Source organism: Anabrus simplex, chromosome 1 (genome assembly GCF_040414725.1).
Source record: "Anabrus simplex isolate iqAnaSimp1 chromosome 1, ASM4041472v1, whole genome shotgun sequence".
In the NCBI taxonomy this organism is placed as follows: domain Eukaryota; kingdom Metazoa; phylum Arthropoda; class Insecta; order Orthoptera; family Tettigoniidae; genus Anabrus; species Anabrus simplex.
Genome location: NC_090265.1, coordinates 1,164,074,409 through 1,164,091,022, shown reverse-complemented (window position 1 = coordinate 1,164,091,022; position 16,614 = coordinate 1,164,074,409). Strand labels below are relative to the sequence as shown.

The window sequence follows — 16,614 nt, the reverse complement described above, 5'->3', positions numbered from 1 at the left end:
AATACTGAAAAATACAAGGTTGTCTATAATAATTTCTCAATAATACTTCTGTCAAAACTACGCCAGGGGCTTGAATTGCAATTATGGGGATATAGGAACTTGATTATTATTGGCTAACCGCTCATAAATACTGAAAGATCGACGGTGCGAAATATAAATTACGGATACTTTAACCACCTACCGTCAAACGGGGTGATTTCAGACAGTTTTGAGGTTATTTTCGCCTTAACTCATGAAGGGAATCTTAAATTGTATTGTTTATCATCCTTATAATGAGGAATATATCCAATTAACCCGGCAACGCCGTGCGGTACCGTATAGTACCAGTGCGCCTTACTTCTGATTTTCTCATACTGATCCTTACTCGCGCCATAAATCTGGCAACTTCGCTTTACATTGTCAAGGAGATACTCTCTACAATGCCTAAAATCAACAAAAGGTTTTATTTGAGTATTTGTTTGCGGCAACAACTGCTTGTAATTTGAGATCGTGTCGAGAGGAATAAAAATGACTACCTGTCTAAAGTAAGTTGCTTTACTTTGTTTATAAATATTGAGAATACGATTTTGTATCATGTGATTTATTGTCTTGAAATATAAGTCCATGAATTGAAATAACAAGCAATTGGTCAGCATTCCTGTGTCAGCTGTTATGATACAAATTATTCCGTTGGTACCGTATGGTACCGCACGGCGCTTACCATGCCTCTCTGTTTACTTTCTCCTCCTTACTTCTAAGGGTAACAATTCATACTGTAGTTGCAAATAATGATTTATGTGTGTCATAAAAATCTATAATTGTATATTTTACTTTTAAAAATTAAACGGCATGACATACTGAACCACTGGAATCTAAGGTATTATCCGAGGAAGATGAAGGGGGTCTCGCAGATAACCTTACGGGAGGTCAATCACGGGTACCAGCAGAAATAGTGCTAAAGCAACAAATTCCGCACAGGAGTAGATAATCCATGTCCGATAATGATTCATGGCCCGGGAAGAGAGCGAAATCATCACCTCATCCACCAGATACCTGGATGGCGTATGGCCCAATTTCACTCCAATTCCCTAGTGCGAAATTTTCCACTTTTCGATATATGATGCCGACCGAAATATGAGGGTTTTCTTTACGATGAAATTATGAATTTCTTGTGCTCTGAAGTCAACAACTACCGGTATATGCTTTTTACAAACGAAAAATAACCCCGAAGAAATGAAAATTTCATCGGCATTTTCCTTCTAAGTAGCTATGTGTAAGTACCACAATCAGAAAAGGGTAGGTGCAAAATATTTATTACGACACATATATTTGGGTGGTATTTTAAGGTAAATAAATGCAGTTGTTTACACTTCTTAGTGTATCTGACACCTTGAGATTCAATGGTGTACATCACTATATCGCTCCGACAAACCAAAGCAGGAGTTGTGCGGCGAACGAATGCGAATTCCGCGGCCGCACAGAATGCGTCACGTGTAGTGTGGGCGTTTGTGTAAACAGCATTTTGCCATTCTAAACTAGTGAAGAGTGGAAATGGGTGACTAAATAAGAAAAGCTGAAATAATATTACTCGTATTTCCTAAAGATATGTCACGTCTGAGCTAATGTTATATTTCGGAATTCCAAAGGGATATCACAAATAAACCTATAAACACCGTTTCTTCTTTTGTTTATTGCTCAGTAATTTGTAAGTGATATTCTGTAACAATATTAAGCATTCAGTTCCATGGTATTCTAAAGAGGTAACAATTTTTATGTTCCAACCAAAAGCTATGTCAAGCGCCGTGCGGTACCGTATGGTACCAGGCCCTCATTTAAAAACCAACGAATCAATTTTTAGAAAAATGACTTTTAAATGTTCTCTGATATGTGAATGCTGGGTATATTAAACAAAAAATTAAAAAAACGAAAATTGAAAACTCCGGCGTTCCCGGGTTAATGCAATACCCTACAAACGAAAAATATATGCCAGCGCAGGTTTTCCTGAAAAAACAAAAAGTAGTGTCCGAATTCACCTCGTACTTCGGGGTGATTTCGGATGCACATGCATTTTAAACCGCTGTCCGAAGTTTCAAAGAGTATTAGGTGATATCAGACATAAATAGTCCTTTGTTTCAATTCGTTCTTTTTGCTTTAGTTTTGTGATATATAAAGTGCTCTGAGGGTGTCCAAAATATGACTAGCTGGTTAAAATCATTGTAATGATAAATGTAATGTGTTACTGATCAATCTTTTTTCTGACAAGGTAAATATAAAGTTTTCTGGTCTAAATTGAAATATTAATAGTTATAAATTGTACAGAGATCCTACTGAAAAATCTTAATAATTTCTCTTATAAACGCTACAAATCTCAGAGGAAAAAACGTCGATACAATGAGCATGTAGTTTCTACGGCCTATATATCTAAAATACGTTTTCCTTAAAAATAAACATTCCTCTCTTCACAGCTTGGACTGGAGTATTTTCTAAATTTGTTCTTTAGTTATTGTATCCTCAGTAGGGATGTTAGGCAACATAAAACACTTTTCTGCTGTTTTTATATGGGAGCAAGTATCTGACATCCACATCCCTTGAACGAATATTTCAGGCCAGGCTCAAATATTGCCTGTATGCTCTTTGTTCCTCAACTTGTATTTATAATCTGCAACAAGGAAAGCCTCTTCTTGCAACACCAGAACGTCATTACATTCATTGTGTGCTTCATTACATTCATTTTCACAGCTGCTGTCAGCGCTTTCATCTCGGCGGAAGTCACAGCCAAAATTTGACTTCCCAGGAAGAACATTTTATTTGCGGCGGCGGGGGGAAGCAGCAGGTTGTGTTGGAGCATGGCCGGAGGGTGACGAGCTTCCTTATGGAAGATAGGAAACTTAAAAGGGTCCACCTTTCAATACAATAAATGTTATAGTTTATTTACAACATATATTTACACTTGGGACTAGTTTCGACGCTGTTTGGCGTCATCTTCAGCCAAAATGTGGGAAATAGGCCAGCATGTAGACATTTATATTACACAAGGCGTTGCATTAAACAATACACATCTTACGAGCAGATAAAAACAGGGACGAATATAGAAACAAATGAATCATTGAGAAAGCAGAAGTTATACATATTAAAAATAACCTTAACCACACATCTTGCAGTGCGAAAATATTTGCCTTGAATGATTCCTGAATACAAAACGCATGCGCACACACTTCTGAAGAGCCAGCAGGCAGGAAAAAGTAAGGTGAAACCTTAAGAGTTCTTCTGAGAAGAGTTCATCATTTTTCTATGTTCCGACTAACTAATGAAGTCTCCCTTGAGTTCCTGATAAACATACACAACAGGAAATTCTCCTTCACTCTCAAATAGCTATAAAGAACAACGGTAAATTGCATTTTAAATACTGTGCAGAGACGTGAAAGCATGATCTTGAGCATGATATAACTTCTTCATTTAACCCATTTTTTACACAAGGTGTTACATTAAACAATACACATCTTACGAGGAGATAAAAACAGGGACGAATATAGAAACAAATGAATCGTTGAGAAAGCAAAAGTTATACATATTAAAAATAACCTTAACCACACATCTTGCAGTGCAAAAATATTTGCCTTGAATGATTCCTGAATACAAAACGCACGCGCACACACTTCTGAAGAGCCAGCAGGCAGGAAAAAGTAAGGTGAAACCTTAAGAGTTCTTCTGAGAAGAGTTCATCATTTTTTCTATGTTCCGACTAAGTAATGAAGTCTCCCTTGAGTTCCTGATAAACATACACAACAGGAAATTCTCCTTCACTCTCAACAATAGCTATAAAGACCAACGGTAAATTGTATTTTAAATACTGTGCAGAGACATGAAAGCATGATCACTGAAAACCTCTATATTCATTTAGACCAATATTTCAATCCCAACCTAAACTGAAATGATATCTCAGAGAAAACAAAGATCCTATTTGACTTTCTCATTGAATTTTTCAAAAACATGAATATCCCGAAAAACAGATCTGTCTTTCACATTATGCATAATACTTTGTCACGCCACACACTTTCACCACATCACCCTCCATATTTCCCCTCCTTCCACTCCTCCTCCCCTACCGCACCATCCCTCTCCCCTCCTAATCCAACAATGGCCGCTCCCCAGACCTAAACTATCCAACACGCTCTGTTCCTCTTCATCTCGCGCCATAGCTTTACCGCCTTATGTCCCGCAATAAACATCATAGAAACCTGCCCCCACCCTACACGTAACGCTGCAACAATACACCACAAATACTGGCACAGTCTACCTCCAAACTCTCAGAAAATGTATTCCTTAATACCAATTTTATATTCTTGTCGAGCTGAATACCGGACCTGTGAAGATTACAAGATTATTTTATGCATCTACAGAATGGTGGTGTTAATGAAGCTATGTAATATAGAGAGAGACTTTCAAAGAAGTTATATCATGTTCAAGATCATGCTTTCATGTCTCTGCACAGTATTTAAAATACAATTTACTGTTGGTCTTTATAGCTATTGTTGAGAGTGAAGGAGAATTTCCTGTTGTGTATGTTTATCAGGAACTCAAGGGAGACTTCATTACTTAGTCGGAACATAGAAAAAATGATGAACGCTTCTCAGAAGAACTCTTAAGGTTTCACCTTACTTTTTCCTGCCTGCTGGCTCTTCAGAAGTGTGTGTGCGTGCGTTTTGTATTCAGGAATCATTCAAGGCAAATATTTTCGAACTGCAAGATGTGTGGTTAAGGTTATTTTTAATATGTATAACTTTTGCTTTCTCAACGATTCATTTGTTTCTATATTCGTCCCTGTTTTTATCTCCTCGTAAGATGTGTATTGTTTAATGTAACACCTTGTGTAAAAAATGGGTTAAATGAAGAAGTTATATCATGCTCAAGATCATGCTTTCACGTCTCTGCACAATATTTAAAATGCAATTTACCGTTGTTCTTTATAGCTTTTTTGAGAGTGAAGGAGAATTTCCTGTTGTGTATGTTTATCAGGAACTCAAGGGAGACTTCATTAGTTAGTCGGAACATAGAAAAATGATGAACTCTTCTCAGAAGAACTCTTAAGGTTTCACCTTACTTTTTCCTGCCTGCTGGCTCTTCAGAAGTGTGTGCGTGTGCGTTTTGTATTCAGGAATCATTCAAGGCAAATATTTTCGCACTGCAAGATGTGTGGTTAAGGTTATTTTTAATATGTATAACTTTTGCTTTCTCAACGATTCATTTGTTTCTATATTCGTCCCTGTTTTTATCTCCTCGTAAGATGTGCATTGTTTAATGCAACGCCTTGTGTAATATAAATGTCTACATGCTGGCCTATTTCCCACATGTTGGCTGAAGATGACGCCAAACAGCGTCGAAACTAGTCCCAAATGTAAATATATGTTGTAAATAAACTATAACATTTATTGTATTGAAAAGGTGGACCCTTTTAAGTTTCCTAACTTCCATTCTCAGTTCAATACGGACAAAAATGAAATTCTTAGATTTAAATGAGCTTCCTTAAGCATTTCCTTCTTCCTCATTTAGCACTGGTTGTCTTCCCATATTTTGGATGTACATTCCGCGCTTTATTTTGTAGGGTGGACCAAGGCATACCATAGAAATCAAATGCTTTCGTATAAGACAACTTGCCAATTTTAATATCACGTACGGCTTTTTGTAATAATTTTGGTTCGTAATTACCCCTCGAAGAAACTTCTTTCTGCCTCTGATAATTTCTAGGCATTGTCCGAAATCACCCAGACCACTTCCAGTTTTCAGTAAAATGTGCGTAAAACACTATTTTTCACTAAATCACACCAAAATTCCACAGCAATCGTTTATAAACACTTCAGTCAGTTGATCTCACTAAGAACCATAGTTATAATGCATTCATTCCGACCGCGACAATCAAAAGTATCCACTTAACGATAATGCATGAACTTTCAACAATGCCAGTGCATATGGGAAATTTTCCAAAGTATGAATTCGATTCGTAATAAAAAGCACAGAACACGGGAAACATGACCTCAAGGTCAAACTAAAATGCGCGCGGAAATACAAAGCACCGGCGGCTCGCTGTTATGCGACAAGATACGGAAAATCTACCATACTGTCCGAAACCACCACTGTGTCCGAAATCGCCCCGTTTGACGGTACTCAGTATTACAAATGATCGGAATACAAGAATCAGCTGATTTTTATTTATATTTTCTTGACAATACTACACTCTTTGTTCACGATGTGGCCAACAATGCAATATTTGAATATGAAGAGTGACAATCGATAATAATACGACTGTTAACTATTTCACTAATGAAATAGTGTATATTCTGTTGAGATCCTTTCCTATGAACAAAATTTACAACAGTATCACATTATTTAAAGAATTTATTATCTTCGTGATATGTGGAACAGTTGAACTATTATTTGAAATATGATACCCTGCCAATTGCCTGCACTAATATAACCACTGCCGAAGTTATGACTTTTTAATATCCCATCTTTGTAAGTATTTTATGAACAAACCCACTGATATTTTAACAATAATATTTTTAAAAAAGATACCTTTTCTTTCACGCAGTCCTAAATTACAGCTTGTAATCTAGCGAACGCCTACGGAACTACTCAGTGTAAAAATTGTAAATAAATACCACTAATCTCAATTACTTGGACAACAAAATGTTTTAGTATAGGCAACTTTGGAAGACGCTCGTTTTCAAACACCCTACCCAGCTCGCTGGAAAGGCAAACCGATGATAATGATGACTAAACACCTCAAAATATGGAAGAGTGCATCACTGATTTCAGAAGTTACTTTATATTTTCTCGAGTCTGGTTACATTTCGGAAAGGCTATTCCCATGTAAATTTATAGTGAGAAGGTTATATGATTTCTCTATTGACGCTTGAAATATGTTTTCATGATACATATATGGTTAAGTTAGGTTAAGTGAAGCTGTTTGAATAACGAAACTGAAACGTTTCCCAGAGAATGCAATCGATCATCTACGGTATAGTTTCCTCACTATGTGCTCTAGCGAGCTCTCTCATCAATAGTCAAAGGCGAAGTTGATTAATAATACCCATGGAATGCTGTTTTCTAAAGAAAATTTGAAATGAAAGAGCATAACACGTTTTCGTAATAAATGTGTATCATAAATAACACGTTAGAAATAAAGGCCGAAGTAAACGATCCCTTACATTCTGTACTATATACTGAAATTAAGTAAGAATGTGGTACACCTCAAGATATGGCATGGTGCATCACTGATTTCGGAGGATAGTTCATATTTTCTCGCCTCTGGTTAAATTTCAGAAAGGCAATTCCCATGTAAATTTAAACCGAGTGGTTATCGCTTCTCTAATGGCATTTGAAATGTTTTCATGATATATACAATCATGTTAGGTTAGGTGACACTGTTTGAATAAGAAAACTGAAATGTTTGCCACAGAAGCCTCTGGAGTGTTATATTTTAGAATGAAATTCAACACACACATTCATGTAGTATCAGAATTTGGAAAATAACAAGACAGTATGCCGTAGTGTGGATATCATCCGCAAAAATGCATGTTTTGAACAAACTGATTGCCATTTCATACAAATTTTTATCTTTATGGGGTTATTCCTGACTTTTACGAAAAATGAGACAAAACAATAATCCGCTATAGTGAGAACATTTTTCGTCATTATGAAATCTCGCTATAACAGACTTCTACTGTACTTGTTACTGCACATTATCAATTTATGACTCTGATATTCGATGTATGTATAGTATATTGCTTATTGTAATCAAGACAAATGGACCTAATGTAATATCACTGCTCATCTACTATAATGTATTTGCATTATATTCTGGATCTTTACAGTAACCAGGACTGCCAGACAGATGTATTTATTTTGCAATAAATAAAATAAAGAAAAGCTTATCTAAAGCCAATCTTGATGGTACTTACAACTCTTTCATGCAGGTTCTGCCCAAACACAAAGCCAGTTACAGCAGAAGGTGCAGCTGATGCTGCTCCTGAGGAACTGAAAAAGGAAGTATACAGCAATAGTTTTCTTTCAAGTATATTTGAACATTAACCCTTTGCCGTTCGCTATTTAAGGGCAGCGCCCAGCCGGAATTACAGTGTTTTCTGATGGGCATTTAAATCCCAATACACACAGCAGCATAAATACCACAATTTAAAGAAAATAACATAGAAGTCAAACAAATACAGATATAAATGAAATTTATTTTGCATTTCATTTCTCAATGATCAGTATGTATGTAATTTTATTCACCCTAATTTTGAATCTAAATATTGCTCAAGTTTCCTGCACTATTTCAGTGTCATTGCCTGCCATACTCATGGGCACATGCAAAAGTCTCCTAGGAAGTAATCGTTGATTTTTTGTAAAACAATCAAACCCGTATAAATTAGAACACCTACATATGCCCTTATTTCATCAGTGTTAGTGCCTTGCCAGCCAGTATCAAGAGTGCCAGTTTTTCTTAGTAAATATTCACCATGAATATTCGTCTGCTTTGCTTCAAGCTGATAAAATTCCCATCCCACAAATAATCCAAAAAACTATTTTTCTGAACTCCCAGAAGGTAAAATGTGATCTGGACTAGCATCATTTTCCCATGTTTCCACTCCATGAAAAACACTGCCTCTGTGGATCAGTAGAGTGCTGGCCCCCATATCCCCAGAAGGTGGATTCAAACCAAACAGAGGTAGTCGGATTTTTAAAGGGCAGATGAAAGTCCATTTGACACTCTATGCCAAGATGTCAGCATGTAGAAGATCTCTGGTGACACATTTGGTGTTTATCCGACAAAATTAATTAAATGTCAGCCACAGACAACCAAGAGAGTTTCGGTTTACTCTGTCTGCCATCTAGTAAGCCTAGAGTAAAACAGAACATCGAAATTGACGAGCAGACAGCCAGATGGCATCAAACTAAAATGTCTGCACATGGTAGCTGAGACCATACAATTATTATTATTATTATTATTATGCTCAAAATTATGACCATGACTCCAGGTACCACTAGAAACATTCCTCTGTATCCCTGTGCCTTGGTCTTCACACAATATTTGTTCACTATTTTCATCATTCTCACTACTACAATCATCATAATACAATTCTGAACCACTACTAGAAAGCTCACTGTCTCCACTAATTTCTAACACATCTCCAATTTTGCATTCTTCAAACCTTTCAACACTACTTCACAAGAAGTATACAACATGGTGTGAACTTGAACATGAATAATCTCTAACTGCAAAACGATAACTAGGTCTGATTATGAAATGCAGGAAAGACTGTCAATAAAGTGCTGAGAGCTTTCTGTGTCATGCAAATGCAGCATGGTGACAAAAGACACTTCAATATATCTGTCAACACACTACTAATGACCACATGTGTGACAAGAGCTCTGGAGCATTCAGCATGGCAGGCGAGTCATAAAATTTGAGCGCCCTGGAGAGTTAGGAACGGCAAAGAGTTTTCAAAAGTTTATAGCTTTGGTTCACTTAATATCAAAGATTCATAGTCATAAACTACTGAATGAACATTGATAACCTGAACCCTCAAGTAAGCTCTGCAATGAAGGCAACTTCATTATAAAGCATTAAACAAATTTCAGTAGTAAAGTTTAGAAACATGAAAAAATAACCATTATGATGCAGTTCATAAGACTGGAAGTTGATATAGCAACCATCAAATGCTATTGTCCACAGTGCTTCGGGCTGTTGTGCCAAGTCCCGAGTTGGTGAGTGGCCCATGTTTCACCATCATTCCAGTAGGCTTTGTCAAGGATAACTGACAGAGGGGAGAAAAGGAGGAGTATAAATTTCATTAGTCAGACTACACAGTGAAAATGCTGTTCTTTGGGCTAGTGTTCTCCTGGTCCTTTTAGTATTAGTTTCCAGATGTTAGACAGCTGCAATCCCTAATCGCTATTTTAGTTATCGGATGTTTGCAAATTTCTATGCCTCCTCTGATTTTTCTGTGGTGAAAGTGACAGTTGGAGGCAGGTAGCTTGGATTCATAGAACAGGATGAGACATCTACAGTGTGATGTATGTTCAGCTATGGCTGATTTCGAGAGCTGTTGAAGATGTGTGTGCCTCGTGTTCTGTCCGTCCAGTGGCTATGGACCGGCCTGTCTCCCCAAAGGCATACACAAGACGTGTTCTGGTTGGGTCTGATGACTAATAGTTGAGAACAAATTTGTACCTCAGTTACCAGTACAAGTATATTTAGTCCTAAATATTGAAACGGGGCTTGTGTTATGCTAGAAATAATTGCTAGGAGTTTGTCTAGAGGGAAACTGTCTCTTTGCTTATTTATGGTACTCTTGTTATTAGTTAAGTATTATGGCAATGCTCAATTCTAAGGTTCCACTTGCAGTTTTTTTAGTTTTACGGTTTACTATTCCTATGTAATTTTTCATTGTTTTCTTCATTATAAACTTGTGTGTTTAGGGGATAGTTTTCCTAAGAATTCTTCTTTTTGGCTAAGCTAATATGGTAACAAATCAATGTAGTACTGTTGTTTTAAGGGGAGAGTACGTACTTACATAAGTTTCCTTAATTATGCTCCAAAGCTCTATATATTTCTACCTCATAGTCTTTCATTATTACCAATATTATCATTATTACTGTTGCCAACCTTGGCATGATTTTCTAATGACTTCCCTATCTGTCTCAATTTTTTTATTGTATATTCTGGAAGGACTTTGTATGTATTTAGTGAATGTTGAATATGCACATAGGCATCATAAATTATGTAAGGTATCATGTTTCTACCCTCTCTGCAACTACTTCCTCAGCTTTAAACCTCTAGGTACCTTGGCCCTTACTACTTATAATATAATTAAAGTTCCACTGTGCAGGTTCTCTGTGTCTGTGCCAGGTAATCCCCTACCTTATTTATTTTTCCTCGTGCCTCTTGTGTAAATCTGTGTCTTGTACATAGTGCTTAAGGCCAGGAAATTCATAATATGTTCTGAGCACAATCTAATTCGTCCTTGTCGTGTTGTTTACCTCCAAGAGTGAATGAGTCTTTATAAGTATTTAGACCTAAGTCTTAGAAAGATTGCTCATAAGTAAAGCCCGGATTATCATGGGGTAATAGGTTAGATTGCAAACTAATTTTGTTAGTAGGAAATGCTGGCCACCCGCTGTTCCACAATGTAGAAAGAGTAACATAAATTATAGGGGTTTTGATGGGCCATACCCCTAATGTTTATGCAAACCCCATAGCATAATCGTTGTGAAGATAGACTACACTTGCTTCTCACTTCAGTAAGTTTGCATTCTAACCTATTAGTGCATAAAATTCCGGGCTCTACTCATAAGTTACTAAGGGCCAATGCGGTGCATATTATAAAGTACAAACATGTGTGTTTGAAGTGGTGAAAAACTCTACCAGGGAGTGTCTAAATTTGTATGTCTTTTAGGTACCTCACTGCATTACTATATTCTTTTCTTTATTGGTGGATTTCAGACCTTACCTCTTACCACATTTACCCACAACTAAGCAAAAGACACAGGAACAGATTATAGTTGAAATTATCATAGAGGAAAGATAATAACTAAAAAAGTAATAGTTTACAACTTATAATCTAAGTTTATATAAGATGAAGAGAGAAGCAACAGTCTCCCTACCTTGAGTCATCTTTATGTGTGGCTGGTGAGCCTAGAGGAACAAACTTTGGTGTAGCTACCAGTCTACTGCTTGGAAGTGCAGCATTACTATCATTACTACTTTCAGGTTGTGATATACTGTCTTCATCGCTGACCTTCGTCTTATCTGATGGTGGAGTGTCACCACTTTTACTTATCTTGGTCCTGTGATCACTTATTTGGGCTGCATCCTTCTCTGGAGATACAGTTGCTGTCAACAAACAGATAATAAATTATAGCATCACCAACAGAAAAATTAGATTTATCTATTATGATGATGATGAATATGATGATGACATCATAAAGAACTTACTTCAGAGGATATCAGCCTCTGGAATTGAAATGATAAAATAATCAAACACTGGTTTAACAGAGTTGTAATAATAATAATAATAATAATAATAATAATAATAATAATAATAATAATAATAATAATAATAATAATAATAATAATAATAATAATAATATCACATAATGCTAAATTGAAACATTACAAAACAGTTATTCTACCAGAAGCTTAACTTTAGGAGGTCATTCTAAAATTGCAGATATTGAAAAACAAGAATGTAAAATTCTTAGAAAAATTTCTGGCCTCAAACAAGACGGAATCTGAATCAAAAGGCGAACTGCAGACCTTTATAGTTACACAGATAGTTTCATCAATACTGTATGGTGGAGACATTTGAAATTTTTTGGATGCATTTTTAGGGTGGATAATAATACTCATAAAAGTTTATTCAATGTATAAACTACCAAAACAGGAGAATAAATTGGCTGGATGAAACACAAGGAGACCTGAATGAAATGAACATTGGGAAAGACATCATGAAAAGTCTTCAAGACCTCAGTAAATAAACACACATTTGTGGTAGAAACTAGCAGAAGAACGGAAGAGGCAACACTGAGTTCATGAAGAGATTTTGGAAGAATAGGAAAGTCATCAAGCCAATGAACAAGTTCTTGGTTGGGTCGCCTTTTGTATTCATTCCCTTACTTGACTGTTAATATCTTCCTCAATATTTTTCCCTCCTGAATTTCAAACTTGTCCGGGAGTCCCTTCCTGTTGAATATTAGAAATTCTGAAGCATATAAGGCAAATGACTGTCTGGTAGAACTTCAATTTAGTGTTTTGAGACACTTTTTATTGTAGGTGTTTTTGGTCAGACGGTGTGCCAGTTCTAGCTTGTTAACTCGAGGTAATAATGCTACTCCTTTGGAGAGATTGGGTTCCAGCCATTCTCCCAGGTACTTAAGCCTGTTGGTTTTCTCGATCATTCCTTGCTCCAGGTGCAGTGTTTATAATCTATAAATTCAATTTGCTCCATACTGAAATGCTATAATAAGAATTAATATACCTTTTCAACACAATACATCAAGTAAATTATATTACATAAGTCTTGGGACTAGTTTCAGCCACTTAGTGGCCATCTTCAGCCAAATAAAAATTAAACAAATCATGTGATAACTAAAACATATGTATACCATACAAAGACAATGATGTAGGAATAATTATAACATTAAAATATACAGTATATAATAACAGAAATTAAGGTTATGATCTTCTTGTCACAATAAGATGTCTTTAAGTTGACTTAAGGACCTCAGGCAAAGAAGTAAATCTGGAAATGATAGCCAGAATTAGGAATGAGTAAATATATAGAAAAGAAATTAAAAAGGAGAAATGTTATTTATGAGACTCACCTCTAATGTCAGATGTAGAACAAGCACTTGACTTGCTGGAGAAAGCAGGCAGGCCATGTAAACAAAGGATTGGGTACAGAACAAGCACTGACTTGCAGTAGGAAGCAGGCAATGTGAACAAAGGGATAAGAGGGAAGGGGCTGAACAAGAAAGGGGGAGGTGAGAAGGGATGTCTAAGGTGGGGCTGAAGGATGAGGAAAAAAAGACTGCTGTTGAGAGGGGAATTTAAAGAGATTATAAAAGAAAGAACTCTTTTCATCTGAGGCATGATTACTAAAGATAGGAATTAAAAGGTCAAACAAAATGTTTGATTTCTCTGAAATTTCATTTAGATTGAAGTTAGAATTGAAAAACTGTTCCAGATGCATAAAACAATTTTCTATAATATTGTGCAGGGGGGCATGTGCTGTCCCATACTAACCATAAGTTCACTTATTATATAAACCAAGACATACAAAAAGGCCCCCTGCTGCATTTACCAGATCCCACACACCTCCAATTATGTTGGTACTTATACCAGCTTGCCTTACGTTGTTGGTACCAACGTGAAACTCCTTCAACTCCTCCTCCTCTTCTACTTTCCTCAACATCTGCTTCAACCTAATTCCTGGATAATAACCTACCCTGGTTCCCTTTCTTCCACACACTTTCCCCACAAGTCTAACGATGGAATCCCCCATGACCAGAGCCTCAACCCTACCCACCTCATTCGATCCCCTCCCCTCCTGGTCAGCCCTATTTTTCCTGATAGCTGCAGAAGCTACTTTCTCCTCCCCTTTTTTCCTTCCCATGATCCTGTTCCACCTGTCTTTTCCTATACTCTACTCTACATTTCTCTTTCCTACCTTTTCCCTTCCTTCTACTTCCACACATCTCAGCAACAGTTCCTTGTTCCTCATCTTCCTTCTGTTGTTCTAGCTGGAGTGACTCGTACCGATTTCTCACAGACACCTGTCCTGAATTCTGATCCTGAATAGAGCCCTCAGTCTGCAATCTCCTTCCCCTTAGAATATTAGACCACCTGTCTTCTACAATTCCCCCCTTTCCTTCTCCTCACTCTTTTACACCTACTGTAACCTGTACATTGTTTGAGGGAGGCCTATCTTCCTTCCTGTCTTCTGTGAGAATTCTAATTATCTCCCTCAAACTCCTCCCTCATACCCCTCAATGCCTTGCCACACCCACAGTTCCTACACTTGCACTCCTTAGCCATTCTTTATGGAAAAAATTAAAAGAAAAGGAAAAATAAAATAACTTATGTGAAAAAAAAAATGAACGGAGGGAAATATTGTCTGGGATAGTACTCCAAGATCACACGACAATAAGGTACGTAATATTTATTCAACTCCACTACAATACTACTTAGTCGTACTCTATTTTTATCCTACAACACCCTAACAGGATAAAAACAGGATTAAAAAAAACTTAAAGACGACATATTGTGACAAGATCATAACCTTAAATTTTGTTATATACTGTATATTTTAATGTTATAATTATTCCTATAACATTGTCTTTGTATGGTATATATAAGTTCTAGTTATCACATGATTTGATTAATTTTTATTTGGCTGAAGATGGCGACAGAGTGGCTGAAACTAGTCCCAAGACGTATCATTTACATGATATATTGTATTGAAAAGGTGTACAAGAAGTGTACAAGGAGATTCACTGCTGTTTGTGATGAATTGTGTTTCCTCAAGTGAAATTTGTAGCCCTACCTTTGCTGCTTGTTGTCTGGGAGCACTGAGTTGATTCACTGTTCTATCTATTGAATTAGATAAAAGTGCTAGGTCATCGGTGAATGCCAGACTATCAACATTCAGTCCATTCTGCTTGTGTCCCAGAGAGATACCACATTGGTATCATGTCTAGGTAACTCCTTCTGCCACTCTCTTATTACCTTTCCCAGTGCGCAGTTAAAGAGGAGTAGGGAGAGGCCATCTCCTTGTCTTACCCCTGTCTTGATTTCAAAACTTGAGAGCATTTCTCTGAACTTCACTCGTAACCTGGTGTTATTTAAAGTCTGCTGGATAAGGTTAAGGGTCTTCTGGTCCGGTCCCAATTCCTGCAGGATTTTCATGAAAGTAAGTCTGTCAACTGAGTAATACGCCTTCTTAAAGTCGACAAAGACGATAACTTCTGACCGGCCATTTTTACCTGATGGAGCACTGACTTCAGGTTGAGCATCTGGTCAGTACAAGAATGTCCTTTTCTGAATCCCCCTTGGTTGTGAATCTAACTGGGGTTCTGCTGTTTAATAAAGCCTTGAGAAAATCTTGTATGTGACAGGTACTAATGAGATTCCTCGATTATTATTCATGTCGGTCAAGTCTCCTTTCTTGTGCAAGGGATGAATCACAGCAGTCCAGTCACTAGGTAATGTTTCAGTCTCCCAAATATTTTGGAAGATCTGTCAAATTGCTGACAGTCCTATCTCCAGCCTGATTCCATAGTGCGGCTACTATTGAGTCTTCTCTCAATGCTTTGTTGGTGTTCAAGGACTGAGTGATTTTTACCACTTCTTTAGTCAGTGGTTGAGAATTTTGTTGCTTGATGCTGTCTTGATAAGGGAAGAACGTATTAGGTGATTCACAGTTAAGGAGATTCTCAAAGTACTTTGCTAGACAGTGGCAGCTGTCTGAATCATTATAAGGGATCTTCCCATCTGGTCCTCTGAAGTAGAGGCTGGGTGGATTATAGTTTCTTAGGTTCCGTTTAAAGATTCTGTAGAAATTTCTTCAGTTGTTGCTCTTGAAGTATTCATCCAATTGTGTCAGTTGGTCCTTTGTGAACTGATGTTTTACTTGTCTGATGGTTCTGGCAGTTAACTTCCGTTGCTCTATGAACTTATCCCCTATTATACTGTGTCTTCTGCGAGTTCCACTTCAGCCAGGCTGTCTGTCTCTGCGTCACCGCTTCCCCGCAGGTATTTGTCCACCAGGCATACTTCTTCTGTTTTAGAAAAGGAACAGTCTCGGCGACCTGTGCGTCGTGATGGGGATGAAATGATGATGAAGACAACACATACACCCAGTCCCTGTGCCGGGGGAATTTACCAATTAATGGTTAAAATTTCCCGAGCCTGTCAGGAATCGAACCCGGGACCCCTGTGACCAAAGGCCAGCATGCTAAGCATTTAGCCATGGAGCCGGACAACAGGCAGGTTATGTTCTACGATATTTGACGTAAGTAAAGACACTGCATTTGTCACAGGATTTACATCTTGATTCTTACATGAAAAGTTCAGTT

The 16,614-nt window shown here is 37.2% G+C and overlaps 1 protein-coding gene across 1 annotated transcript in view; it reads right to left on the bottom strand.

Annotated features, from left to right (window-relative positions):
- Positions 1-16,614, bottom strand: part of RanBP3 (ran-binding protein 3) — a 345,810-nt gene that overhangs the window by 202,416 nt on the left and 126,780 nt on the right. The window contains exons 8-9 of the mRNA XM_068225428.1: positions 11,644-11,872; positions 7,938-8,013 (exon numbers count right to left, since the gene is read on the bottom strand). Of these exons, the coding sequence (XP_068081529.1) occupies positions 7,938-8,013; positions 11,644-11,872 (305 nt within the window). The remainder of the gene's footprint in view (positions 1-7,937; positions 8,014-11,643; positions 11,873-16,614) is intronic.